The 27,946-nt window shown below is 40.1% G+C and overlaps 1 protein-coding gene and 1 long non-coding RNA gene across 2 annotated transcripts; both read left to right on the forward strand.

The window, feature by feature from the left end:
• The first annotated feature begins 68 nt into the window (after nucleotides 1–68).
• Nucleotides 69–4,512, forward strand: LOC109100515 (alcohol dehydrogenase 1-like). The gene is made up of 9 exons (XM_042736651.1): nucleotides 69–212; nucleotides 1,043–1,144; nucleotides 1,229–1,370; nucleotides 1,551–1,638; nucleotides 2,214–2,433; nucleotides 3,400–3,660; nucleotides 3,766–3,898; nucleotides 3,989–4,127; nucleotides 4,211–4,512. The coding sequence occupies exons 1-9, from the start codon at nucleotides 195–197 to the stop codon at nucleotides 4,239–4,241; spliced, it is 1,134 nt and encodes a 377-aa protein (XP_042592585.1). The 5' UTR covers nucleotides 69–194; the 3' UTR covers nucleotides 4,242–4,512.
• Nucleotides 4,513–20,714: 16,202 nt separating this feature from the next.
• LOC122139405 lies at nucleotides 20,715–24,024 on the forward strand. The gene is made up of 2 exons (XR_006156246.1): nucleotides 20,715–22,988; nucleotides 23,661–24,024. It is a non-coding gene; the product is annotated as an uncharacterized LOC122139405 (long non-coding RNA).
• Nucleotides 24,025–27,946: the final 3,922 nt, after the last annotated feature.

Below are 27,946 nucleotides of genomic sequence, written 5' to 3' on the forward strand. Positions count from 1 at the left end.
GCATCCGATGACCCCTTTAATATATATGTACTATATTAAAAAGATACAGTGTTACTTCCGTAAAAGAAAGAGGGAGGTGTGAGAGAGAGGAGAGAGCGATTGCTTCATCCACACAATACCAGAGTATAAAAACGAGCACCAAAGAATCTCTGCCTCTTTTTGCATTCATCACAGCAATACGACTACATTGGGAAATGGCCACTGCAGGAAAGGTTCGTAAACTTGTCTTTTGGTCTCTTTTCATTTGTGCTGCAGAGCAGTTAATGCATTTTTTATATGACTCCAGTCCCTTTATTTAGGCTTAGCTTATTTCAAGTGATCTATTGATGAGGGACATTTTACGGTGCAAAGACATCTTAAAAATAAGATTATATCTTAGCAACATAAAACTAACGTTTTAATGAGACTCTCATAAGAATGTTATTAATGCTTTAAGCCATCCAGTATAACTTATGCTTAAAAAAATATAAGCCAAAAACGTTGAGAAACATATGCAAGATAAATGTTTTGTATCAAATGTGATAGCTTGTGTAATTATTGCAATGCACTATTGACTCGCTGCACTTCTAATTATAATGCAATATATAAAAAACTACTGTGTATATAAAGGCTATATATATATATATATATATATATATATATATATATATATATATATATATATATATACAATGTTATAATGTACAAAGACAATATAAAGAAGTCCACAATTGTATGTTTTTTTATGTCAACATTTTTTCTGTTTTTTTTAATTGGACATTATGCCAGTTTACTGCCAAATGGAAACTATTAAACTACGCTACATCTACAAAAGATGTGCTCTGGCAATTTCATCGAGTTAATATTTACCCTTGATTGCGAAATCACAGATATCTGTGGCTCTAAAAACAGATGTTTAATGTTTCCATTTGCTTAAGCCAAACAGCTGGACAACCTCCAACCACGGTTAGAGATTGTAGATCATACGACCGCTCAAGCACAGCGGTTATATAAACATCTGTAGTCAACCATTAAATATCTATAAAACTTCTCTGTGCTAAAGGTGATTAAATGTCGGGCTGCTGTTGCCTGGGAGCCCAATGCGCCTCTGATGATGGAGGAAATAGAAGTCGCCCCACCTCAGGAAGGAGAAATACGAATTAAGGTGGGAAATGTCCCATGAAATTTGTCAAATCGCGTTGATATTGTTAACCATTATTGGTTAACATGTTTTTCTCCTGTTTTTAAGGTTGTAGCCACAGGTGTTTGTCACACTGACCTTTACCACCTGTTTGAAGGGAAGGACAAGCGGGGTTTTCCCACTGTCCTGGGACATGAGGGCGCTGGTGTGGTGGAGAGTGTGGGACCTGGAGTCACTGATTTCAAACCAGGTCACAAAATAAAACTACATATTCATACGCATACGGATAGTTCACACAAAAATGAAAATTCCATCATCAATTGTTCACACTCATGTCTTCTGAATTGAATCTTGTTATCTGGTCACCTTACTGATTTGTTCATAAAGGAAAAACTACATTAAAAATAAGTCTATGTATTCTGGTGAACAGGTGACAAGGTCATTCCACTCTTCCTCTCTCAGTGTGGAGAATGCAAGTTCTGCAAGTGTCCAAAAACAAACATGTGTGACTGCAGCTGGTAAGAAATGCAAACAACAGAACAACTTTTCACATTATATGTAACCCTGGACCACAAAACCATTCATAAGTTGCACACAGGTATATTTGTAGCAATATCCAGCAATACATTGTATGGCTCAAAATGAATGATTTTTCTTTTATGCCAAAAATGTTTAGGATTTTAAGTAAATATCATGCTCCATAAGGGCTGGATTGGTAATCGGGCATTTACCCGGTGGGCCTACAGTACGCACTACAGGGGCCGACAGAATTTTTTTTCAGAAGTGGTGGTGGGCCGCCTGGACCAGTCCAGCCCTGTGTTTCCTACCATAAATATATAAAAACTTAATTTTTGATTAGTAATATATATTGTTAAGGAATTTATTTGGACAACTTTAAAGGCAATTTTCTCAATACTGAGATTTTTTTGCACCCTCAGATTCCAGATTGCCAATAATTGTCCTATCCTAACAAACCATATATAAATGAAAAGCTAAATTTAAAAAAATTGACCCTTATGACTGGTTTTGTGGTCCAGGGTCACATATATCATCCACTTGCTTTTGGGGAATGTATCTTTTTTTTTCCTGGCAGGTCAAGTAATTATCATGACATTATGTCTGATCCTACAACACGTTTCACTTGCCGTGGTCAGCCCATTCTGCAGTTCATGGGCACCAGTACCTTCTCTGAGTACACCGTCATCAACCAGATTGCTGTGGCCAAGATTGTTGATGATGCCCCACTCGACCGCGTGTGTCTGCTTGGCTGCGGCATCGCTACCGGTTACGGAGCTGCTGTCAACACAGCTGGGGTGTGTATATATGTTGTGTGCATTTAAGAAGTATCTGGACACTTAAGCCACACTTGAATTATTGTTTTTGCTTCATTCGTTTTAAAGAAAGAGAGCACAAGGACACCTTGAGAAAAACATTTGACTAAATAAAAGGTTAAAAGTTTATCTCAGCTGTGCTATAAAACCGATAAATAAACAAATAGCCAATACTGAGTAACTTACTTTTTAAACAAGATGAAAATATTTACTTTAGACTTTAAGTTCGTATTTCATATATCTATAATATATCTACAGTGCTCTGATGTCAGTTAATGGTCTAAATATTATTTTTTTTTGTAAGTGTTTTATTTAGATTTTTTAAATCATTATTATTTTAATTGTTATGATTTAATACATTTTTACCTTATCATTAACTCACAAACCCCCTGAAGTTCACTCGCAAACCCCAGTGTGTTTTTTCAAATGAATCTGTGTGTTCAAACTATTTGCCTGAGTGAATAATTCAATGTCTCATTTATAGACGTTTCTCATTTCCCATTATAAAAGTCTTATTTCAAAGGCGGTGACCTCAGTAGGATGCATTTTTTGACACATATGTAACTGAAGCCATTAGATTTCAGAAAAGCTACCATTATATTCAAAAGTAAGAAATTACATTAATTACACTGATTAAGCCTCACAAGAAAAAAAAAAGTTGCATAGTTGGAACACTGCTCTACCAATTAGATTTGAGGATCTGAACCAACTGTAATACTGTTATATAAAAGGATTTGGACACTTTGTGTGTGTGTGTGTGTGTGTGTGTGTGTGTGTGTGTGTGTGTGTGTGTGTGTGTATGTATGTATGTACTGTGTGTATGAAAAAATCCTAATCGTGCAAAGAAAATCATCCATTTTTGTGTGACTAAATGTCCAGATGGCTTTTGTGTCTTGAAAGGTGAATGTTAAGATGTTTACACTAGTAATTTGTTTGTGTTTGTGTGAAGTCACACCAGGCTCGGTGTGTGCAGTGTTTGGACTGGGTGCAGTAGGTCTGGCTGCAGTCATGGGCTGTAAAAACGCCGGAGCCTCCCGCATCTTTGCTGTGGATATTAATGAGCAGAAGTTTGAGAAGGCAAAGGTTTTTGGTGCCACTGATTTTCTGAATCCGAAGGCATATGATAAACCCATCTCTGAAGTACTGGCAGAACTTACTAATGGAGGAGTGGATTTCTCACTCGAGTGTGTGGGCAACACTGAAGTAATGGTAAGACCTGCCTGACACATTTGTGAAAGGAGCATTCATTTACTAACTCATTTAAAAGCTAAAAGTATGTGAAATGTGTGTGAATTAATGCATATTTGAACTCAGAGAACTGCACTGGAGTCGTGTATTAAAGGTTGGGGTGTGAGTGTTTTGGTTGGCTGGACTGATGTGAAGGACTTCTCTGCAAAGCCAATTCAGCTCATATCTGGGAAAACCTGGAAAGGATCTCTGTTTGGAGGTAATCAAGCTGTCGGTTAATGCTTTCTATGGCTTTCAGAGAAGGAACTTGAGTAGTGCATACAGTACATTCATTTCTGGTTATGTAAAGGTTTTAAAAGCAAAGACTCTGTTCCAAACCTGGTTTGTGACTACATGACCGGCAAAATAAAGCTTGACGAGTTCATAACACACAAAATGAGTCTGGAGCAGGTCAACGATGCCATCAACCTCATGAAGACTGGAGACTGGTATATTTCACTCACATCTTTCTGTATTTGAGGTTAATATTGTAAAAAAAATAAAATCCTAATCTTTGTTTCCTATCTTACAGCATTCGATGCATCCTGAATATATCCAAATGAGAAGCAAATCGTCTTCACCCAACCAGTTTCTAGGCCAGTTATATTCAGCTTATGCGCTTCAACTTCTTTGCAGTATTTGAGTAACAGCTGGGTGCATTCAAGGATTCTCTTTAATAGCATATTCCAGCCCTCTGTTTTATTAAGCGATTCACTAAACGTTAATGTTTAACATCAAAAAACGGTTCTATTCATCTGCAAGGCAAAATGCTTCTGAGAAGTTTTGCAAGAAAATGCTATCTGTGCCAAATAAAAAGAGAGACAAGCAAGTAAATCATTTCAAGTGGTTTTGTATAACCAATTTATGATGCTGTCAACATAGTTTATTTCTCTCCTCTGAGCCAGATTCTCCAGCATTTGTCTTGCTTACATAACCATCATGGGAATGTTGGGAAGCACCAGAATATATGCAGCTGCACCCTGCAGCTTGAAACCAAACACTGATAAACTAGCTAAATACTTTACATCATGTCTTTCTCAAATGCTGTCTTCATATCTGTCTGTCTTGGCTGGTCAGTTGGTCTCAACTTGCAGAAACTGTTTTTCCAGACTCTTCTAAACATGTTTAAGGTGAACTGATGGAAATAGATTGCTCAGCCCTAATGCAGACATATTCAATGTCAGTTTAAAAAGCTGAAACTATTTCTGAAAGGTGTAGATAAAACTAAAGGTATGAATCTTGTGCTCCAGTTCTGTCTGGCTAAAAGATAAATAATGTGAAAAGCAGCAACAATAATTGAATACAGATGAACCCCTTGAATGACTGCAGAAAATCTGCTTTTAATTAAATATTTTCTGACATTTTATGAATTAAATGCCCGTTTTCATTTATTTGTGATAATTTCTTGAGATTCAGATTCAACAGGCCAAAATAAAGGAGAATATATTCTTTAATTCAGCTCGCAAACTATAAAAAACATAAATTTTTTTGACCAGCAAAGAGCACCAGTGACAATGTCTGCAACTTATCAGGCTTTCACATTGCTCTTTAAGTGGCAATGATCAGAAAATAATTAAACCATTTGTAGCCTACTTAACCTAATGTTTCCCTTAGGTGTTCACAGACACATTCCCTCTCAAACAAGATCAATTTAATTGAACCTTATAAATGCTGGAAGAAGTTCATGAAAAACATTTGTACAATGTTCAATAACGTTATGAGGCACTCTTTTATCTGTGAAGACTTTTAATAATTGAATCTTGATTTGATAAGATTTGGAGAGTTTGTACCAAACAAACACTAAAGGCCTACACTGCAACGAGCCAGGCATACAAACACACGGAGACAGACTGAGACAGCAGACCTCACACACAGCCAACATGCTTCATATTTCTAACAGTAAGAACCAGTAAGATTATTATTTTGTGGTCACATATTCATGGAAAACGATGTGTATGTCAGGCCAAAAATCAACAAGAACTGTATCACAGACACCTGTTTAGGTGTTGCCAACCTTCATTGTCATCATGTCACCTCTTTTTCACCACATAATTAAATTTTTAGACCGACCGTTACTATTACTACTTTATTCTCTGTAGAAATACATAAAACAAGGACAGAACAAGCATATTGAGTGTTTGCAATCTCTGCAGGTTTGATTACATCACAGTGCACAATGCTTGTATCATTCAGACTGTCTTTTTGACAAGATATTACTCACTTACATAGTGTGGTACGTTTGGTGCCATGTGGAACAGTTTGTGAATGCCATGGCCACAGTAGCTCCGTACCACAGGGAATCCACTTTTTTAAGCTCATGATAGCAGATACCAGGCTTCACTAGACACAAGACAGAAACAAGCTTCTTCAGATCACAACAAAGATATCCCTCTGTGCAAGTCTACCCTCTAAAGATCATTAGTGTATATCACATCAGACAAACAAACTTTACATCAGAGCTGTATGGCAAGCTGTTTTAACATTTAATCTATAAACTGCACTAGTATATAATTTAACATTACTAGTATCTTTTCCATTAAGTACTACTTATGCATTAACTACTAGTGCTTATTCTTCATGTACTAGTGGTTATTCTTTAGGTACTAGTGTCTATTGTAAAGTTACTAGTACTTATTCATTAGATACTAGTACTTAATCATTAGTTACTAGTACTTATTCATTAGATACTAGTACTTATTAATTAGGTACTAGTATTTATTCATTAGATACTAGTACTTATTGATTAAATACTAGTACTTATTTATTAGATACTAGTACTTATTTCAATAGTGACTAGTAATTTTTATATTGTTACTAGTAACAAATTTTAAATAGTTGCTATTGACTTCTATGGGGATCCATCATTGAGATATCAACTATTCAGTTTTGAGTAGTATGTATTCCATTAGTGACTAGTACTTTTATCATTATATACTAGTAGTTATTCATTGGGTACTAGTATGTATTTTTTAGATACTGGTACTCATTCATTAGATACTAGTACCTATTAAATAGACACTAGTACTTATTATTAGATACTAGTACTTGTCCATTAAATACTAGTACTTATTTATTAGATAATAGTACTTATTCATTAGGTGCTAGTGCTTATTTATTAGAAACTAGTACTCATTCATTAGATACTAGTACCTATTAAATAGATACTAGTACTTATTCAATAACTACTAGTACACATTTATTAGATACTAGTAGTTATTCAAAATGTTACTAGTGGGATTTTTTATTTTACTAGTAGATTTTTAAATTGCACTCTACTGTAGCCATTTGGGCTAGTCATAACATAAGACAAGTAAAAAAGCAGATCTGACTAGTAAGATAAGAATAGTTACTAGTAGTAATTACAAAAGATACTAGTGTCTAATAAATATATGACAGTATAATGATATGATTAAGTCCAAATTCACTTCACAACATCAGTCGAGTCTTTGAAATAACGTATTATTGTAATCTGACATGGTTTCATTAAACAGAATGAGGCAGAAATCACGCCACTTTATATTATTCTATACAATCATAAAGGCTATACCGATTAGCATTGCATTTTAAACTTTATTCTTATAAAAATAGGCAAGATGGCTTGAAGAGCACAGATAAAACCATCTATTGTTGCAGTCAATGTTTATTTTCTTCATGTTTCAACAGTAAAACTTCTATCTGCATGTTATTCTGCTACTAGGTTACATCTACAGCGAAAACTGAATTTCCTGGAACTTCATCAGTGAGTCTCACTTGTGGAGTTTCCACACGAGGGCAATGAATGGTAATTAATTTAAATTAATTTAGTTCTAATTGTTTATTAATTATTGCCTAATTTGAGTAAAAGTAGCAAAAATAATTACGAACTTTGAGGTAAACATTTGCAAATCCTTACGTTTTTCTCCAGGGTAAAGAAGTGTGCTTTTTTATTTTTATTTTTTTTATTGCAGCTATATTTATTATTATATTTATTCTTAAATACCCAGTTTTGTATATTATAGTGAAATAGTGTTATTACAAAAGTAATAATCCTTATTTTTTTTTATGTTTTTATTTAGAAATAATAGCCACAATCATTATTAGTTTTCTCAAAAAAGTACATCCATCTCTTTCTGTTTCCTGTCTAATCTCTCTCCTATATGTTGCTTGCTCATTAATATTCAACATACAATTACCATACTGGGCAGAAATGCAAATTGAAAAAGTACTAGTATCTATTAAGTTCAGGATATCTCTGGTCTTAAAAGTTACTAGTAACTCAAAAATAATTACTAGTTCTATTTTTTCTTAACAAGATGAATATAATTAAATACTAGTCACTACTGCAATAAGTACTAGTATCTAATGAATAAGTACTAGTAACTTTACAAAAGACACTAGTACCTAAAGAATAAACACTAGTACCTAAAGAATATGGACTAGTAGCTTAAGAATAAGCACTAGTACTATGAAAATAGATCCTAGTACGGCTTATAGATTAAATGTTAAAATGGCTTTCCAAAGTTCAACTTGGAGGAAGAATTCCCAAAGGGTTTGTGGTGAAAAAAAAAAAAAAAACCCTGTCAGCAGAGTTTTGTCTGACATCTGGACATAGCTAGTATTTAAAGTCATGATAACTAGGACTGTGTTTTTATCATAAATTTGCAGTGGTGCAAAACAAATAACTTTCACCGTAGCAAAAATAGCAATGTGATAATAGTGAGATTTACAAGATTTACCAAAAATAGTAATTATTATTATTATTATTATTATTACAAAACATTTCTAATAATTATTGCAAATGACTGATTTAAAAATTCAAATATTTTTATATTAATCTATAGCCTGCATTTGGGTCTTTCCACAAAATCTGTGCCTTTTCCACTTAGATAATAATAATAATAATACGTTTAATCAACATTTTTTAAATATCGATGAAATGAGATACCTATGATTACAGTATATCGATCACCGCAATTTTGAAAATGAATCAGGCATTTATATGAGGAATGAGGGATTTATATGTCACTCCCGAGACTTCGGACCCTGCATTTAGGGTATGTGTCACGTAATAACACAAAATCCAGTTGCAAGTGGAGTCCAATTTATTTTGCCACAACAGCAAACAAGCAAGATATGTAGAGGATGAACATGAGCAGGTGAGCTGGTGAGCAGGTGAGCAAGTGAGTAGGTCTCTGCGACACGGAGACTGCGAGGCACTGACCCGATCTAACTCGGACAGAATCCCAGGAAACAGACGGTGAACCACACCGGATGACAATCCGAGGCTGAGAGCAAATCAGGACTCTAAGGACTAGAGAGAAAGACAGGCATAGACAAACTCAAACAACGATCTGACAACATGCTGTACCAAACACAAGACAGATTAAAGACAGGACAGAACCAGTGGCAGGTGCAGCCACGCTGATTAGCTGTATTTAAGATTAGCTCAGTTGCCGGAGCAACGCTGAACGAGCAATCAGACAGGTAACAAGAAACAGACACACAGAAATGAACACACGGATCCATAAACCGTGACAGTACCCCTCCTCCTAGGAGCGCCTCCTGGCGCTTCCAGAGGAACCTACCTGGCGATTGTAATCATCGATAAGCGAATGATCCAATATGTCCCTAGCAGGAACCCAACTCCTCTCCTCCAGACGTAACCCTCCCAGTCCACCAGGTACTGAAATCCACATCCACTCCGCCTCGAGTCCAGATTGCGTTTTACCGAATAAGTGAGTTCCCCATCTATGAGTCGCGGCGGTGGGGGAACTGGGATAGGCGGATTAATGGTAGAACGAAAAATTGGCTTTGATTTGGAGACATGTAATGCAGGAGGTAGTTTGAGGCAAACTGCCACCAGACTAATAATCTTGGTGACAGTAAATGGGCCAATGAATTTGGGAGCAAGCTTATTACAGAAGGTACGGAGAGGAATATTCTAAGATGAAAGCCACACTTTTTGACCAACGACTCAGACGGGTGGCTTTGACTGGTGGCGATCGGCCTGGACCTTGGTGCGTGACCCCACCTGGAGGATGGTTTTTCTAGCCCTCTTCCAGGTGCAGTGTCACCTCTGGACAAAGGTTTTCATACTCTGAAAGATAGGTGGCTGGTAACCTATGCTACACTCAAATGGAGATAGGCCCGTGGATGACACTGGTAAAGAATTGTGTGCGTACTCCACCCATGAGAGTTGCTGACTCCAAGAGGATGGGTTTTGAGACCCCAAACACATTCCAAATCTTGGTTGGCCCTCTCTGTCTGACCATTACTCTGGGGATGAAACCCAGAAGAAAGACTAAAAGTCACCCCTAACAAACAACAAAATTCTTTCCAAAATTTGGAAACAAACTGAGGCCCGCTGTCAGAGACCACTTCCACCGGGAGGCCACGAATACGAAAGACGTGATCAATGACAGCAACCGCTGTTTCTCTGGCTGAGGGTAGTTTGGGCAGAGGAACAAAATGAGTTGCCTTCGAGAACAGGTCCACCACGGTGAAAACTACCGTGTTACCCTGTGACGGCGGGAGTCCCGAAACAAAATCTGTCGAAATGTGGGACCAGGGTTTTGAAGGAACCGACAGCAGCTAAAGGAGTCCAGCAGGGGGTCGACTGGAAACCTTAGAAGTGGCACAGACCGAGCCAGCCAAAACAAAATGTTGTATGTCCCGGGCCATAGAGTGCCACCAGAACCATTGTTTTATGAAAAACACTGTTCGATTAACCCCTGGATGACAAGCTACTTTGGAACAATGGCCCCAACAGATGACCTCGGACCACAATCCTTCTGGCACAAATAAACAACTCAGTGGGCATCCAGGTGGAGGCGTTACCCCTTCTAAGGCCCTAAGGATCTTCGATTCAGTCTCCCAAGTCATTGCCGACACCATGATGTCATGTGGCAGGATGGACTCGGGAGACAACGGGTGTTCAGATCTTTCAAAAATACGGGATAAAGCATCAGGTTTAATGTTCTTAGAACCTGGACGATATGAAATTGAAAAACGAAAGCGACTGAAAAATAAGGCCCACCGAGCCTGCCTTGAATTTAACCTTTTAGCAGAACCAATGTATTCAAGCTTCTTATGGTCGGTCCAGACTATAAAAGGTCTCCTATAAAACACTCCAACCAATGATGCCATTCTTCCAAAGCGAGCTTAACTGCCAGCAACTCTCTATTACCAATGTCATAAATTACATTCGGCAGGAGACAAATGAGAATAATACACCTATGGGTGAACCTTACCGTCCGCAAAAGAATGCTTGGAAAGAGCTGCACCTGCCCCCACCTCTGACGCATCGACCTCCACCATGAACTGACGGGAGGGATCAGGGGCCACCAGAATGGGAGCTAAAACAAAGCAACTCTTTAGTTTGCAAAATGCAGCTTCCGCCACACTAGACCACCTGAACATCATCTTGATGGAGGTCAAGGCAGTCAAAGGTGCGGCTAGCTGGCAGTAATTGTGAATAAAATGCCGGCAATAATTGGCAAATCCCAGAAACCTCTGCAGGGCCTTCGGGAATCTGGAGTTGGCCAATCTACCACAGCCTGAACCTTGTCTGGATCTATGCGTACTCCCTCAGACAACAAGATGTTCCCTAAAAAAGGAACAGATTGTGCATGAAATCGCATTTCTCCACCTTGACAAAAAGCCCATTCTCTAGCATCCTCTGAAGCACTAACCTGATGTGCTGAGCATGTTCCTGGGGAGAATGAGAAAAAAAAATCAGTCATTTAGATAGACATATATGAACTGATCGACCATGTCTCTCAGCACATCGTTGACTAGTGCCTGGAAAACCAAGGGAGAATTAGAGAGCCCAAACGGCATAACAAGATACTCAAAATGCCCCCTGGAGGTATTAAAAGTAGTATTCCATTCATCCCCCTCCCTTATGCGAACCAAATGATAGGCATTACGGAGATCCAACTTTGTGAAAAAGGAAGCACCCTGCAGATTCTCGAAGGCTGAAGACATCAACGGCAAAGGATAGGTATTCTTTACCGTGATGCTGTTCAACCCTCGATAGTCAATACAAGGACAAAGGGAACCATCTTTTCCACAAAGAAAAATCCTGCGCCTGCAGGAGAAGAAGAAGGACAGATGAATCAGAAATATATTTCTCCATGGCCTCCCTTTACGGAACGGAAATTGAATATAATCTGCCCTTAGGCGGAGACGTACCTGACAATAAATCTATTGCACAATCATAAGGACGATGCAGAGAAAGGGAAGCAGCCCGGGACTTACTGAACACTCCCTTCAGGTCAAGATACTCAGCAGGCACATTTGACAGATCCACATGTTCATCCTGTAACACAAAACAAGACACAGAAGAGCAAGCAGACAACAATGCATGACATTATTCACTCCAGGAGGAGACTGTGTTCTGACGCCAGTTTATATTGGGGTTGTGTAACACCAGCCAAGGGTGACCCAAAACCTAGTCTCAGCCTCGTCTGATGCATATGCGACACAAAATTCAAAACACGCTGGATTTTCAAAAGTATGTAAAATATTTAAAGTTTGCGGCATAGAATCTTTAAAATATGTCCAAGAGTTTTACACACCGGCCTGTTATTGTGGCGACATTTCCACGCCTCAAAATATGACGGTTAATGAAACAAACTGTGATTGGTTGTTTGACATGTAAGTCAAATTGCCTCATGGGTGGGCCTTGGCCAATGAAAGCTTCCATGAATTCCTGACCTTAAATCTAAAGGTCTGGCTACGCGAGACTACCCAAAACCACATGAGACAAAGTGGAATCAGTCAGATAAAAAGAAATAGTCTCGGTGTGGTTGCCCGAAGTGATGAGACTCACCGACTCAGTGACATGGGTAATAGAGAGTACTGACTCAGATGGGTGGGTTAAATGCCATCCCACAATCCAAAAAATTGCCTTCTGCACCAGAGTCCACCAAGGCTTTACAAGTGAAAGTGTCCCGGCCCATCCGCAGTTGAACTGAGATCAGAGTTACCGTGGAAGAGGATTTTTCATGTGTGACCTGCAGTACCGCAGTATAGGCACAGCCCCTGGTTTCTGTGTCTCTCCTTCTCCTCCCCTGAAAGGTGAGCTCTGCCCACCTGCATGGGCTCAGGATCTAAGAGATTAACGATGTTGTAATCTAGTGTCCACTCGGATGGCCAGATCAATCAATCCATCTAGTGAGGTGGGTAATTCCAGAGTGTAAATTTCGTTAACGATACGGTCGGCCAACCCACGCCAAAACATGTCCCACTGCGCTTCCTGGTTCCATTTAAATTCCGCTGCCAATGTGCCAAACTCGATAGAGTAATCTGTGACTGATCGATCTCCTTGACGTAACTCAGCCAATTCCCTCACCGCCTCCCTGCCGGATGCAGCCCGATCAAACACTTTCCTGAGTTCCTCTGAAAATAATTGGAATGATGAACAACAATGGTGCCCTTGTTCCCATACTGTTGTACCCCAGAGATCCGATCGTCCAGACAGCAGAGTGACGACAAAAGCCACTTTGGACTCCTCTGTGGGAAAAGACGAAGGCTGGAGAGCAATGTGAAGAGAACATGTAGTCAAAAATTAACGACATAACAGGGCCTCACTGGTGAGCTGGTGAGCAGGTGAGCTGGTGAGCAGGTCTCTGCGATACGGAGACTGTGAGACACTGACCCAATCTAACTCAGACAGAATTCCAGACGGTGAACCACACCGGATGACAATCTGAGGCTGAGAGCAAATCAGGACTTTAAGGACTGGAGAGAAAGACAGGCATAGACAAACTCAAACAACAATCTGACCACATGCAGTACCAAACACGAGACAGATAAAGACAGGACAGAACAAGCGACAGGTGCAGCCTCAACGATTAGCTCATCAGCCCCGCGGTTGCCGGAGCAACGCTGAACGAGCAATCGGAAAGGTAACAAGAAACAGACATGCATAAATGAACACACGGATCCATGAACCGTGACAGTACTGTATGTGGTTGTTGGTTCTCTCAGCAGCAAGAAGAACAAAACTTTTATTCAGATTCTAAAAGGATTATATGTAGCCTAGAAAGCATGCAAATAATGCTTCCTTTATAATCAGTTAAACTGTTACTAACTTAAGTTCATTGCAATCTCAAAAAGTTCCATTATATTCATCTCTACGCTGCACATTGAATCTTTTATTTATATATAAATCACATAGGTCTGATTAAGATGTACAGGTGCATCTCAATAAATTAGAATGTTGTGGAAAAGTTAATTTATTTCAGTAATTCAACTCAAATTGTGAAACTTGTGTATTAAATAAATTCAGTGCACACAGATTGAAGTAGTTTAAGTCTTTGGTTCTTTTAATTGTGACGATTTTGGCTCACATTTAACAAAAACCCACCAATTCACCAATTCAATCTCAACAAATTAGAATACTTCATAAGACCAATAAAAAAATTTTTAGTGAATCGTTGGCCTTCTGAAAAGTATGTTTATTTACTGTACATGTACTCAATACTTTGTAGGGACTCCATTTGCTTTAATTATTGCCTCAATTCAACGTAGCATAGAGGTGATCAGTTTGTGGCACTGCTGAGGTGGTATGGAAGCCCAGGTTTCTTTGACAGTGGCCTTCAGCTCATCTGCATTTCTTGCTCTCTTGTTACTCATTTTCCTCTTGACAGATTCTCTATGGGGTTCAGGTCTGGTCAGTTTGCTGGCCAGTCAAGCACACCAACACCATGGTCATTTAACCAACTTTTGGTGATTTGGCAGTGTGGGCAGGTGCCAAATCCTGCTGGAAAGTGAAATTGGCATCTTCAAAAAGCTGGTCAGCAGAAGGAAGCATGAAGTGCTCCAAAATTCCTTGGTAAGCGGGTGCAGTGACTTTGGTTTTCAAAAAACACAATGGACCAACACCAGCAGATGACATTGCACCCCAAATCATCACAGACTGTGGAAACTTCACACTGGACTTCAAGCAAGATTAGACCCTTCCTGTCAGAGCAAGCCACCCAACTTCTTGTCCAAGCTCTTGTTCTCTCCAGACTGGACTATTGTAATGCTCTCCTGGTGGGCCTTCCTGCATGTACTATCAAGCCTTTGCAACTGATCCAGGATGCAGCAGCGAGGGTTGTCTTCAATGAGTCAAAAACAGCTCACGTTACTCCTCTCCTCATCAGGTTACATTGGCTACCAGTAGCCGCTCCCATCAAATACAAGGTACTGATGCTTGCCTACAAGACGACCACTGGCACGGCACCAGCATACCTAAGCTCATTAGTTCAATCTTACGTGCCCTCCAGAAGTTCGCGCTCTGCAAGTTTTTTATTTTTTTATTTTTTTTTATTTATTACAGGGACAGTGCATATTAATAAACATTTCTGCCAATATGCCAGAGTTAGCCAGAAGGCTATTTTTCATCTGCAGTCCCAGGACAGATGTTAAAAGTCACCCTAAAAGACAGTAAGAATACATATAACAATAAAAACATTACAATACATTTAATAAATCCTAGTATGTTAAAAAGTACAATCGAAATACAGCAAACCAACAATCAACAAACATCTGACAAAACATGACATATACACACACACAAGGCAAGAAGCCAGCAGAGGATGGAGCAGGACTAGAAATGTGTTTTAATGTTGACAGATCTGAAATTCAAGAAGCCATTTCTTTAAATGGTTCTTAAATATACAATATGTGTTTTGATTTCTAATGATTAAGGGAATGCGGTTCCATTCAGTAGCAGCTCGAACAGAAAAAGAAGTATGACCAAATACACTTTTTCTAAAGGGAATGACACAATCTCCCCGCGCTGCACCTCTGGTTCTGCTGTGATCAGCTGTACGGATGTTAACAAACTGGTGGAGTGGAGGGGATGATAAACAATCAATAATTTTGTATAGAAGACATAGATTTGAGTATTTGACCATGTTTTCCCAACTGAGTAATCTGTGTTTTTGTAATATTGGACAATGATGAGAAATAATTGGTTTCTTATCCAGAATTTTAACAGTTTGTTTGTAAAGTGACTGCAGAGGATTCAGAAATGTAACACCAGCTTGTGACCAGATGGGTAGACAGTACGTGATATGTGATAAGATCATAGAGTGCATGTACATTTTTGCTGCCTGTGTGGATATTTGATGGCGAATGTGTCTAAAATTCATGAGGTTAAATTTGATGCGATTACAGACCCTTTTTACATGTGATGTAAATGACAACTTTGAATCAGTCAAAACCCCCAGATATTTGTATTCTGACATGATCTGCAGCCTTTCCCCAGAAACGAAAATATTTGGCTCAACACTGAAGTTTTTATTGGACTTTGTGAAAAACATTGCTACTGGTTTTGATGTATTCAGCTGCAGGTAGGATTGTTTTAACCAAGCTGTAATATTATCCATGGATTTAGTGAGCTTCTCGGCCACCTGAGAAATATTCTTAACATGAACATATACTACAGTGTCATCAGCATACATCTGTACAGAAACGACGCCTTGTGATGCCATCCCAAAGAGGTTCAAAATCACTCTCACGGACCATTTCCTGGACTGCGCCCAGCTGGTGGAATGACCTCCTGATCTCAATTCGAACAGCTGAGTCTTTACTCATTTTCAAAAAAACATCTAAAGACTCATCTTTTTCGCCAGCACTTAACCAACTAATACTAGTACTTACCTTTTCTTTTCTTGTCTATCATATTCTTAAAAAGAAAACAAAACAAAAAAAAACCCCTACGTGTTCTGTACTAGACTAACTGAGACTTGTCATGGCACTTGTATACCGTTGTTGTTCTCTTGTTGATCTGATTGCTTCTATTGTTCTCATTTGTAAGTCGCTTTGGATAAAAGCGTCTGCTAAATGATTAAATGTAAATGTAACTTGGGCTATGAGTTTCTCCACCCTTCCAAATGAAATACAAAACTTGCTCTCATCTGAAAAGAGGACTTTGGACCACTGGGCAACAGTCCAGTTCTTCTTCTCCTTAGCCCAGGTAAGATGCCTCAGGAGTGGCTTAACAAGAGGAATACGACAACTGTAGCCAAATTCCTTGACACGTCTGTGTTGTGGTGGCTCTTGATGCCTTGGCCCTCAGCCTCAGTCCATTCCTTGTAAAGTTCACACTCAAATTCTTGAATTGATTTTGCTTGACAATTCTCATAAGGCTGCGGTTCTCTGGTTGGTTGTGCATCTGGTTGGTTGCATCTCTTCCACACTTTTTCCTTCCACTCAACTTTCTGTTAACATGGTTGGATACAGCACTCTGTGAACAGCCAGCTTCTTTGGCAATGAATGTTTGTGGCTTACCCTCCTTGTGAAGGGTGTCAATGATTGTTTTCTGGACAACTGTAAGATCAGTCTTCTCCATGATTGCGTAGCCTAGTGAACCAAACTGAGAGACCATTTTGAAGGCTCAGGAAACCTTTGCAGATGTTTTGAGTTGATTAGCTGATTGGCATGTTACCATATTCTTATTTGCTGAATGGTGGGTTTTTATTAAATGTGCGCCAAAATCATCACAATTAAAATAACCAAAGACTTAGACTACTTCAGTCTGTGTGCATTTAATTTATTTATTACACGAGTTTCACAATTTGAGTTGAATTACTGAAATAAATTAACTTTTCCACGACATTCTAATTTATTGAGATGCACCTGTATATTCTGCAAATAAATTATCGACAAAATCGACTCTAATTCTACACAATGATGAACAAAGAATTTGCATCAGCTATTTGATTTTTTTTTTAAATGTTTTATTCAGTTTATCAAGGTGCTGAACAGCTTGAAAGCACCATTTACTCTTCAATACCTTTGCCTAGTCAAAGTGTCAGTCTTGCATTCTCCACACAATTACACTGGAGGCCAACTTTTCGTTTCATTCTCCCCATGTCTTGAGTAATATACCAGAGAATAATAATCCTTCTGTTAAATCATGGAGAAAACAGTCTTATCACAGTTGACTTTTATACTAATTATGATTTTGAATAATTTCAATTTAACTCGGAATATCTCGTATGAACAAATGTGTTGCAAGATTGATTAAAAAAAATATATATAATAGAGACCAACAGAGACCAGCTTTCATAAAATCTAATTCAGACAATAGAATAACAATCTGCAGTTAAATATGTCAGGAAATGTCTATATATCTTTTCATTCATAAGATAAGTTTTATATCAGTATTAGTGAGTGAGTGAGTGTGTGTGTGTGTGTGTGTGTGTGTGTGTGTGTGTGTGTGTGTGTGTGTGTGTGAGAGAGCGAGAGAGAGAGAGAGATTGTGTCATGATCCTGTCTCTTTCTCTGTCTCCCTCTGCTGGTTACTCACACACTCTATTCCCCATCACTCTCTGTTTCATTACTGACAGCTGTTTTCACTTTCCATTAGGCTCACTCCTCCCCACCTGTTCCTCATCCCGTCTCATTATGTTGGCTTCTTCTAACCCTCTCTTTCCCTGTCTTGTTGTCAGATTGTTTGATGTCACAGATGTGTATTAACCAGTGTCAATTTCACTTGTCCTGTCATGTTTTGTTGGGGTATGCTACGATATAACTTCCACTGCTGGAATTACTCTGTGCTCGTCATTATACATCCACAGAACCTTACCTGCTAAAGACTGCAACAGTTTACCTGCTCGGTGCTCTCCGACCGTCTGCCCCTTCGTGAGCTAAGAGTGCCTCCGCCTCGCCAGTCCTCTGATCACCCCTGCCACAGAGGAGCTTTGTGTTCGCGTTATTATACCAAGCCTACGGGTTTCTTCAGTTTGTCGTTCTCTATTATTTCTGTTTGGATTACCTGTGGTCAGACTTTGATTCGATTAAAGAACTGTAATCGTCACCCTCGCGTTTGAGTCCTCTCTACACCTTCACAGAACAATCTGACCAAATCATGGACTCAGCGAGTGGCAGCCTGTTCCAGACTGCCGTCGGACACCAGGATGTCCGTCTAGGAAGACATGAGGAGGACATCTCCGCCGCCCGACATGCCGTCGAGACGCTGGCTGCTCAGATGTCCGAGCTCTTTGAATTAATTTAGATTAATAATTCTCCGGTCTATTCGGGTGAGCCAACACAATGTCGCTCTTTTATAACCCAGTGTGAGGTGGTGTTTTCCCTACAGCCCATGACGTATGCTAAGGAAAGAGCCAAGGTCGCCTACATTCTCTCCCTTCTCACCAGCCGGGCTCGAGAATGGGGAGCGGCTAACTGGGAGACAGAGACGGATTGCATCTCCAGTTTTGCGCGTTTCAAGGAGGAGATGATTCGGGTCTTCGACCGGTCAGCCTACGGTGAGGAGGCTTCTCAGCTGCATTCCACTCTCTGGCAAGGTAGGCGCTCCGTGCCTGATTTTTCTATAGAGTTCAGGACCCTCGCTACCACCTGCGGCTGGAATCAACCCGCGTTGGTCGCTTGTTTTTTGGAGGGCCTTACTCCTGAAGTGAGGGACGAGGTCCCCACTCGGCTCGACGATCTCATCGACCTGGCTATTCGTGTGGAGAGGCGATTCGACCAACGGCGCAGAGAGGGAAACTATGTTGATAAGGAGTGGGCGCTTCAGCAAGGTATTCCTCTCATACACTTAAAAGACTCCACCCCCCTTTTCGCCCTAGATGGCAGTTCCCTACCTAGAGTACAGAAGGAGACTATTCCATTGACTCTTACCATTTCTGGTAACCACAGAGAGACAATTTCTTTTTTTATTTTTCGATCTCCTTTCACTCCTGTAGTTCTAAAGGGATCTATTTTGTCTTGGAAGTTGTCATGTCATGTTGAGTGTTTAGTCTCTGCTGTTCCCCCTGTGTCTTCTGTTTCTGTTTTTCAGGAGGAGGCAGGGGAATTGTCTGGAGTACCGGAGGAGTATCACGATTTGCGAAGGGTTTTCAGTTGTTCCCGAGCCATGTCTCTTCCCCCTCACCGCCCGTACGACTGCGCTATTGATCTTCTTCTGGGAACCACGCCCCCAAGGGGAAGGCTCTACTCCCTTTCAGCTCCCGAACGGGAGGCGTTAGAAAATTATTTATCCGAATCCCTTAGAGCTGGCACCATCGCTCTGTCCTCGTCTCCTGCCAGCGCTGGGTTTTTTTTGTCAAGAAAAAGGATGGGTCATTGCGCCCCTGCATAGATTATCGGGGGCTGAATGACATCACTGTTAAGAATCGCTACCCCTTGCCACTGATGTCCTTGGCCTTCGAGATTTTGCAGGGGGCAAAGGTCTTTACCAAGCTCGACCTCCATAACGCTTATCATCTCGTGCGTATTAGAGAGGGGGACGAGTGGAAGACCGCCTTTAACACGCCCCTCGGACACTTTGAATATAAGGTTCTTCCCTTCAGATTGGTTAACCCCCCTCGCTGTCTTTCAGGCTCTTATCAATGACGTCCTTCCGGATATGCTCAACTTATTCGTCTTTGTCTATCTCGATGACATATTGGTTTTTATCGCCCTCTCTCCAAATTCATTTTCAGCATGTGCACCGCGTCCTCCAACGCTTGCTTGAGAATCGACTATTTGTCAAGGCTGAGAAGTGCTCCTTTCACGTGTCCTCGGTTACGTTTCTGGGCTCAGTCATCTCTGCTGAGGGGATTTGTTTGGATCTTGGTTGGTTGATTGTGGTTGCCGACTGGCCCGTTCCTGACTCTCGCGTCTCGTTACAACGCTTTCTCGGTTTTGCTAATTTCTATCGTTGCTTTATACGCAATTTTAGCCAAGTGGCCACGCCGCTTACCGCCTTAACCTCCGTTAAGTCCAGTTTCAGATGGTCAAGGTCTGCTCAGGTGGCCTTTGACCGTCTAAAATCTCTTTTTACTTCCGCGCCCATCCTTCTCACTCCGGATAGCACGAGACAGTTTATCGTTGAGGTCGAAGCCTCCGAGGTGGGGGTAGGAGCCATTCTTTCCCAGCGATCAGCCTCTGATGGCAAGATACACCTGTGCGCTTACTTTTCCCACCGTCTCTCCCTTGCAGAATGTAATTATGATGTCGGTAATCGCGAACTGCTTGCCATCCGCCTGGCGTTGGGTGAATGGCGACAGTGGTTAGAGGGCTCCACCGTCCCTTTTATCGTTTGGACTGACCATCGTAATCTGGAATATATCCGTTCCGCTAAGAGATTGAATGCGCGTCAAGCTCCTTGGGCACTATTTTTTACACGTTTCGATTTCATCATCTCTTACCGCCCTGGCTCGAAGAACGTCAAGCCTGACACGTTGTCCCATCTCTTTGATTCCTCGGCCACTGTCACACCCCGGGAAGAGATTATTCCTCCCGGTTACGTGGTGGGTATTATGGTTTGGGGAATCGAGAGACAGGTGAGGCGCGCTCTTTCTCGCCTCGAAGCTGCCCTAGGGGCAGTCTCTGTGTCCCGTTGCCTACACGCCTAGCCGTCCTTCAGTGGGCTCATTCATCCAAATTAACTGCTCATCCTGGCATCCGGGGTACGATCGCATTTATCCATTAGCGTTTCTGGTGGCCGACCTTAGACCGTGATGTGCATCATTTCATCCTGCTCTGTCTTTGCCCAGACCAAGGCGGGCAATTCCCCACCTGCTGGTCTCCTGCGGCCGCTACGTATTCCTACTCGCCCGTGGTCCCATTTAGCTCTCGATTTTATTACCGGTCTTCCCCCCTCGGCTGGTAATACTGTCATCTTGACCGTAGTCAACTGTTTTTCTAAGTCTGCTCACTTCATTCCACTTGCCAAGCTCCCCTCTGCCAAGGATACTGCCCAGATTATGGTTAATAATGTGTTCAAATTTCATGGGCTGCCAACTGACGTCATGTCCGACAGGGGTCCGCAATTCGCCTCGCAGTTTTGGAAAGAGTTTTGCCGCCTCATTGGTGCTACCGCCAGCCTTTCCTCGGGTTTTCAGCCCCATACTAATGGTCAGGCCGAATGGGCCAATCAAATTGTTGCCCGCATTCTCCGCAGTCTAGCCTTTCATAACCACGCATCCTGGGCAGAAAAGCTTCCCTGGGCTGAATATGCTCATAACTCTTCCATCTTCTGCCACAGGTCTCTCACCCTTCCAGTGTTGCCTTGGTTATCAAACCCCTTTATTCTCGTCTCAAGAGACCAATTCTAACTGCCCATCCGTTCAAACGTTCATCAGTTGTTGCAAGCGAACTTGGAGGAGGGTAAGATCTGCCCTTTGTCGTTCGAGAAGCGCATGAGCATCGCAGCCAATAGGTCTCGTGTCAAGAGCCCTCGCTATATTTCTGGTCAGAAAGTGTGGCTTTCTACTTCCAATTTACCTCTCCAATCTGAGTCTCGTAAACTGGCACCCCGTTTTATCGGACCATTCCGCATAGTCAAGATCATTAACCCTGTCGCCGTCAAGCTTCGTCTGCCACCTAATTTTCTTCGCGTTCACCCTGTATTTCACGTTTCTTGCATAAAACCTGTTAACCGCTCACCCCCTCGCTCGTCTTTCTCCGCTGTTCGTATTGAGGGCTCTCCTGTCTACACTGTCCGCAGGATCTTGGACATGTGTCTTCATGGGTCGTGGGCATCAATATTTGGTCGATTGGGAGGGGTATGGTCCTGAGGAGAGAAGCTGGGTTTCCCCCCGGGACATCCTGGACCCCTCGCTCATTGATGATTTCCTCCAGTCTCGCCAGAGTTCCCCCTCGGGAGCGCCAGGAGGAGCTCATTGAGGGGAGGGTACTGTCATGATCCTGTCTCTTTCTCTATCTCCCTCTGCTGGTTACTCACACACTCTATTCCCCATCACTCTCTGTTTCATTACTGACAGCTGTTTTCACTTTCCATTAGGCTTGTTCCTCCCCACCTGTTCCTCATCCCGTCTCATTATGTTGGCTTCTTCTAACCCTCTCTTTCCCCGTCTTGTTGTCAGATTGTTTGATGTCACAGATGTGTATTGACCAGTGTCTCTTTCACTTGTCCTGTCATGTTTTGTCGGGGTATGCTACGATATAACTTCCACTGCTGGAATTACTTTGTGCTTGTCATTGTACATCCACAGAACCTTACCTGCTAAAGACTGCAACAGTTTACCTGCTCGGTGCTCTCCGACCGTCTGCCCCTTCGTGAGCTACAAGTGCCTCCGCCTCGCCAGTCCTCTGATCACCCCTACCACAGAGGAGCTTTGTGTTCACGTTATTATACCAAGCCTACGGGTTTCTTCAGTTTGTCATTCTCTATTATTTCTGTTTGGATTACCTGTGGTCAGACTTTGATTCGATTAAAGAACTGTAATCGTCACCCTCGCGTTTGAGTCCTCTCTACACCTTCACAGATTGCTTCATGTATAAGAACAGGCACCAGAGAATCTCTGCATTTCTTTGCATTTGTCACAGCACGACTTCACTGGGAAATGGCCACTGCAGGAAAGGTTTGTAAACTTCTCTTTTGGTCTGTTTTAGTAGTTAATGCATTTTTAATACGACTCCAATCCCATATAAGTTCATTTACATTGACCTACTGATCGCATAAAGAAACAATTTACAAGGCAAAGACATCTACAGTTAAGTTCATTTTTATTCTACATAATCAACTTAATGCAAAATGAATAAGACTCATAAGACTGTTATAAATCCTTTGAGCTAGCTACTATAGCTATCATAAGCAAACACTAGTTAAAGTGATGGGGGGGGATCAAAATCAGTGTCTTATATTACATGCTTGTGTGTATGTTATTATTGTGATGCACAATTGATTGCACTGCTTTACTAACTATAATGCAATATATCAAGAATGACTGTTCATATAAAGACTAAACATAAAAAGACTACATAAAGAGGTTTGGATGCCACATTTAAAAGTGCAAAGTGACATTTGTTTGTAATTATTCATCTAATTCTTAAGTCTTTTTTTGCAACATGCAACATTTTTTGAGGTTCTATTTGTAATTCAGCTAGTTTTCCATCAAACTGATACTACATATGCAGTTTCATTGAGTTAATATTTATCTTTAGTGATAGTGAAATCACAGATTGTGGCTCTAAAAACGTTTTGATGATTTCATTGGCTGAACTTGAAACACAAGTTCTTCTGTGTGCTAAAGGTGATTAAATGTCGGGCTGCTGTTGCCTGGGAGCCCAATGCGCCTCTGGTAATAGAGGAAATAGAAGTCGGCCCACCTCAGGAAGGAGAAATATGAATTAAGGTGGGAAATGTCCAATGAAAGTTGTCACAAACCTAAAGAACTAATTGAAAATCAGTTGTTAAAGCATGTAACACCATTAACTATTAACTTGTTCTGGTAAATTTGGATTTTCGCAATCAAAATTTTATTGTTTCACCAAAAAGCAACAATGATTAGGTACAGATGAATCTCTTGGATGATCTTATCAGCTGCTTTCATAAGTCATTGTTTAAATTTCATTCATTTGTAATGATTGACAGATGTTTGGCATTTGTTGTACACACACACACACACACACACAAATCCTGAAACACTGAAACGGATTTCAAACAGACAAGGAGGCCTGCAACTGCTTTTCAGACTTTCACATTGCTCTTTAAGTGGTATTAAACAGTGGCATAGCCAGAATTTTATTTTCGGGCGGGCCTGGACAAAAGTGAGCGGGCACTAGGCTTACTAACAGATGGAGTCTAGTGTCCTAGATCAAATCTGCAGCCCCCTACCGCGAACTCAAGGGTGGGTCACACAAGCAACGTGCAAACTTTGCGCAAGAGTTATGCGTGAACCTCTTAACCTCAGTCCATTCACTAGAAAGTGAAAGTAAAAACTGACGGTGCTTTCAGCGTCTGACTCTGCATTAAAAGCGCATATTTTCACAGAGACGACGAGAGACAAATCTACTTCATATGCTGATAATGGTATATTCAGTAGCTAAATGTTTTAATTTACTCACTTAATATTTCTCTTGTGACCTAAACATAGGCTAGTGGGAAAAAATAATAAATAAATGTAAAATAAATAAATAAACAAGGAGGGAAGAAATGTAGGCTATTTCGTGTTAAACAGATTTTTTTTTTCTTTTTAAAAAAGTCTGTGCTTGAAATAAAGCTTCTTTTTTGATGATTGCAATGTTAATAATTTTAATGATAATTATTCATTTTATAATAAACCTGTTTTGAAAAACCATTTTAAAAATATTTTCAATGAGGAGTGAGCTAGCCTTTATCCTCGTACTTTTTTTTACATTTATGCGGTGATGCGCTGAAATTATTGCGGGGCAAATTAATTGTAATAGTAATTCAATAATAAATGTAACTTAATAATATTAATAGGCCTAATAATTAGAAGAATGTAACAGGCCTACATTAATTGAAAATGGCAAATTAGATATAACTATTTTAAATCATTTGAAATCATTTTCAAAGTTTTTATATTCCTTGTTTTATTGTGATTTTTTTCTTTTCTTTTATGTAAAGCACTTTGAATTACCATTGTGTATGAAATGTGCTATACAAATAAACATGCCTTACTATAACATACAGTTATTTTATTCAGAAATGTCATGTTTATGATTTTTTATATATATATTTTTATATTTTTTTATTATTTGTCAATTCATTATCTAAATGGTCTACAAATAAGGAAAGAGGTGCAGTAATCGCCGGCGTCAGTCACAAAATTTATAAAGGACTAGGCTATATAACAAAATAGGCTAATCTTTGTGAGGACAACTGCCAACAGCTGGTCTTAAATTCTTTAGACACCGCACACCAAATGACTTTGAACACCGACTGTCTTTAGAGTGGGACCATCAGGCCTGTCCGCTGCCTACGCCCCTGTATTAAACAACCACAGACAAACAAAAATCATCTTTTCATTGACTAAGGATGACTGCAGTAAAAGGACATTTCAGAAATAGGCCATTAAACAGGTTCTGTAACAAGCTGCTCACAATAGTTCAAGCGCAACATTTTAATTCCTTTAAAAAGAAGACAAAAGAAGGTATGATTTTTTCTTAATTAGAATTTAAAGTCATTCCCCAGACATAATGTTATTGAGCTGTATGTGTGACTGTGAGGGATTGAGAGACCATAGGAGAGCTGACGAGTAATTTCCTGACAATTAAAAGTGTTAGCCCACTGAATCATACTCAGACATAATGATGGCAGCAAAAAACACATGGGAGAGAACTGCCATGGTGACTTATTTCTTAGCATAAAAGAAGACCCATGGTACAACAGGAATACCAAATTATTGTTTTAAGTGTGAAAATATAGTAGCACCGACATTCAAAGACAATGGGCTTGGGATAAGGCTCCTTAAATACTCAGGTCTTCACTTTAAGTTTTTCATTTAGTGATGAGTGATTTTTGCTAGAAAAAGAGCAGGAAAAATACCAAGCAAGTGTCTCAGAGCCGACAAAAGCTATGAATGAGTAACACTTCTGCACAGCCTGCAGAAGTGACATATGGTTCTTGTCACCAACCCCAATGAAAAAAACATTTTCAAGAGCATTACAAAAAGGACATACTGGCAAAACAGTCCTCGTTAATCTTAGACACAAAAGAGTTTGTGGCCATAATCAATGTAGTATCCTCCATTTAATACATCCTCAATCTCGTAGAGATAGGAAGCTTATGTACAGCAATCTCCATGATGAATAAATTAATTGAAATAGAAAGGCAATTTTGTCTGACTGTTATAATCAGTTTATTCCCAATCTTAGGAACTACCTCGAACTCAGGAAAGCTTTGAGAAATAAATACCATTCACAAGAACATTATTAATAAAGGAAATGAAATTCTGAGGGAAAGATGACTTAAGATCCCTAATCAATCTCCCACATTCTTATGAATTTATTCAAACTTGATCCGCAATTGCTGTTTCTCCATTGGTCATTCTTAAATCAATCAAGTCCATTACCTTGTCACCCCAGCCTTCAAAATTTAATGACCATGTTGACACCTGATAACTGAAAAAGGGGACTGAGGTTCTGAAACACCATAATGTTCATCTTCATGTCCTCAATATTTTAAAACAATTCCAGATTTAATTACTCCTAAATAAAAACCTTAACTGATAAATATGCACGTTCTCCAAAGGTATTCTGCATAAAGAACAAACTGTTTATCAAGACCAAATACTCCAACATTCTTGAGTATATATAATCCAAACCTACCCCAAGACAAAGGATCTCTGAACTATACAGGAGTTTTTGTAATGTTTGTAACCTCATTGCCAAGACTTTAGATTCCAAATGTATTAGTCCTTGTCCTCCCTCTGCCACAGGCAGATAAAGGATACCTGGAGGAAGCCAATGGCAACCATCCCAAAAAAAAAAAATAACAAATGCTTTTTGAACTCCAGAAAGTAAATCCTTAGAAGGATCAGTAAATTTATGCCATAACACTGAAGCTGCTAAATTGTTAATAACCAGGCCTCTCCCCCTAAAAGAGAGGTGTGGAAGAATCCATCGCCACTTCTGAATTCTAAGAATTACCTTGTCCGCTAACCCTTCCCAGTTCTTCTCTGTATACAGTAGCTATTAGTCCCAAAATATAAGCCAAGGATTCTAAACCCATCTCTGGCCCATCTGCATTGCTGCGGCAGCCTAGGGGGTCCTGTAGCCTGCCAGTCACCCAATAGCAAGGATGCACATTTCTCCCAATTAATGCATGTAGATGAAGCTTGCTGATATTTATTTAAGGAAGAAATCAAACTTGTAACATCTTCTGAGCCTTTTATAACTACTGTTTTATCATCAGCATATGCTGTAAGTTTAACTGAATCTACACTGGGGTCACTGAGATAATTAAAACCACTTAGCTGCCTCCGAAGTGAGACTTCTTAAAAAAGCTCAATAGAAATTGCATACAGAAGACCAGAGAGAGGACACCCTTGCCTTATTCCCCTGGACACAGAGAAAGGCCTGGTTAAGGAACCAACAATCTTCAACATACTATAAACTTCATTATATAACATTTTAATAAGAGATACAAAATAAGGACCAAAAGCTTCCAGAGTTTTAAATAAATACTTGTGATCAACCCTGTCAAACGCTTTTTCTTGATCCAATGAAAGCAACCCAGTGTCCAAATTGTGCATTTTTGCCACTGTAATCATATCCCTCATCAAAAACAGGTTATCAAAAATTGTCCATATGAATGACTGATGCCATATATTTCTTAAGTCTATTAGTCAAAGATTTGGATAAAATCTTAAAATCAACACATATCAGTGATACCGGCCGCCAATTCTTTAGGCGCCCAGGATCCCCCTTTTTTGGAATTTATGTTAGAATTGCCCTTCGACAACTCAAAGGAAGGGTCCCTTGATCGATGCATTCAAGAAAAACTTCATACATGTCTTGTCCTAGTAGGTTCCAGAAGGATTAAAAAAATTCTGCTGAGAGCCTGTCCAATCCA

This window comes from Cyprinus carpio, chromosome B13 (assembly GCF_018340385.1).
Source record: "Cyprinus carpio isolate SPL01 chromosome B13, ASM1834038v1, whole genome shotgun sequence".
Lineage (NCBI taxonomy): Eukaryota > Metazoa > Chordata > Actinopteri > Cypriniformes > Cyprinidae > Cyprinus > Cyprinus carpio.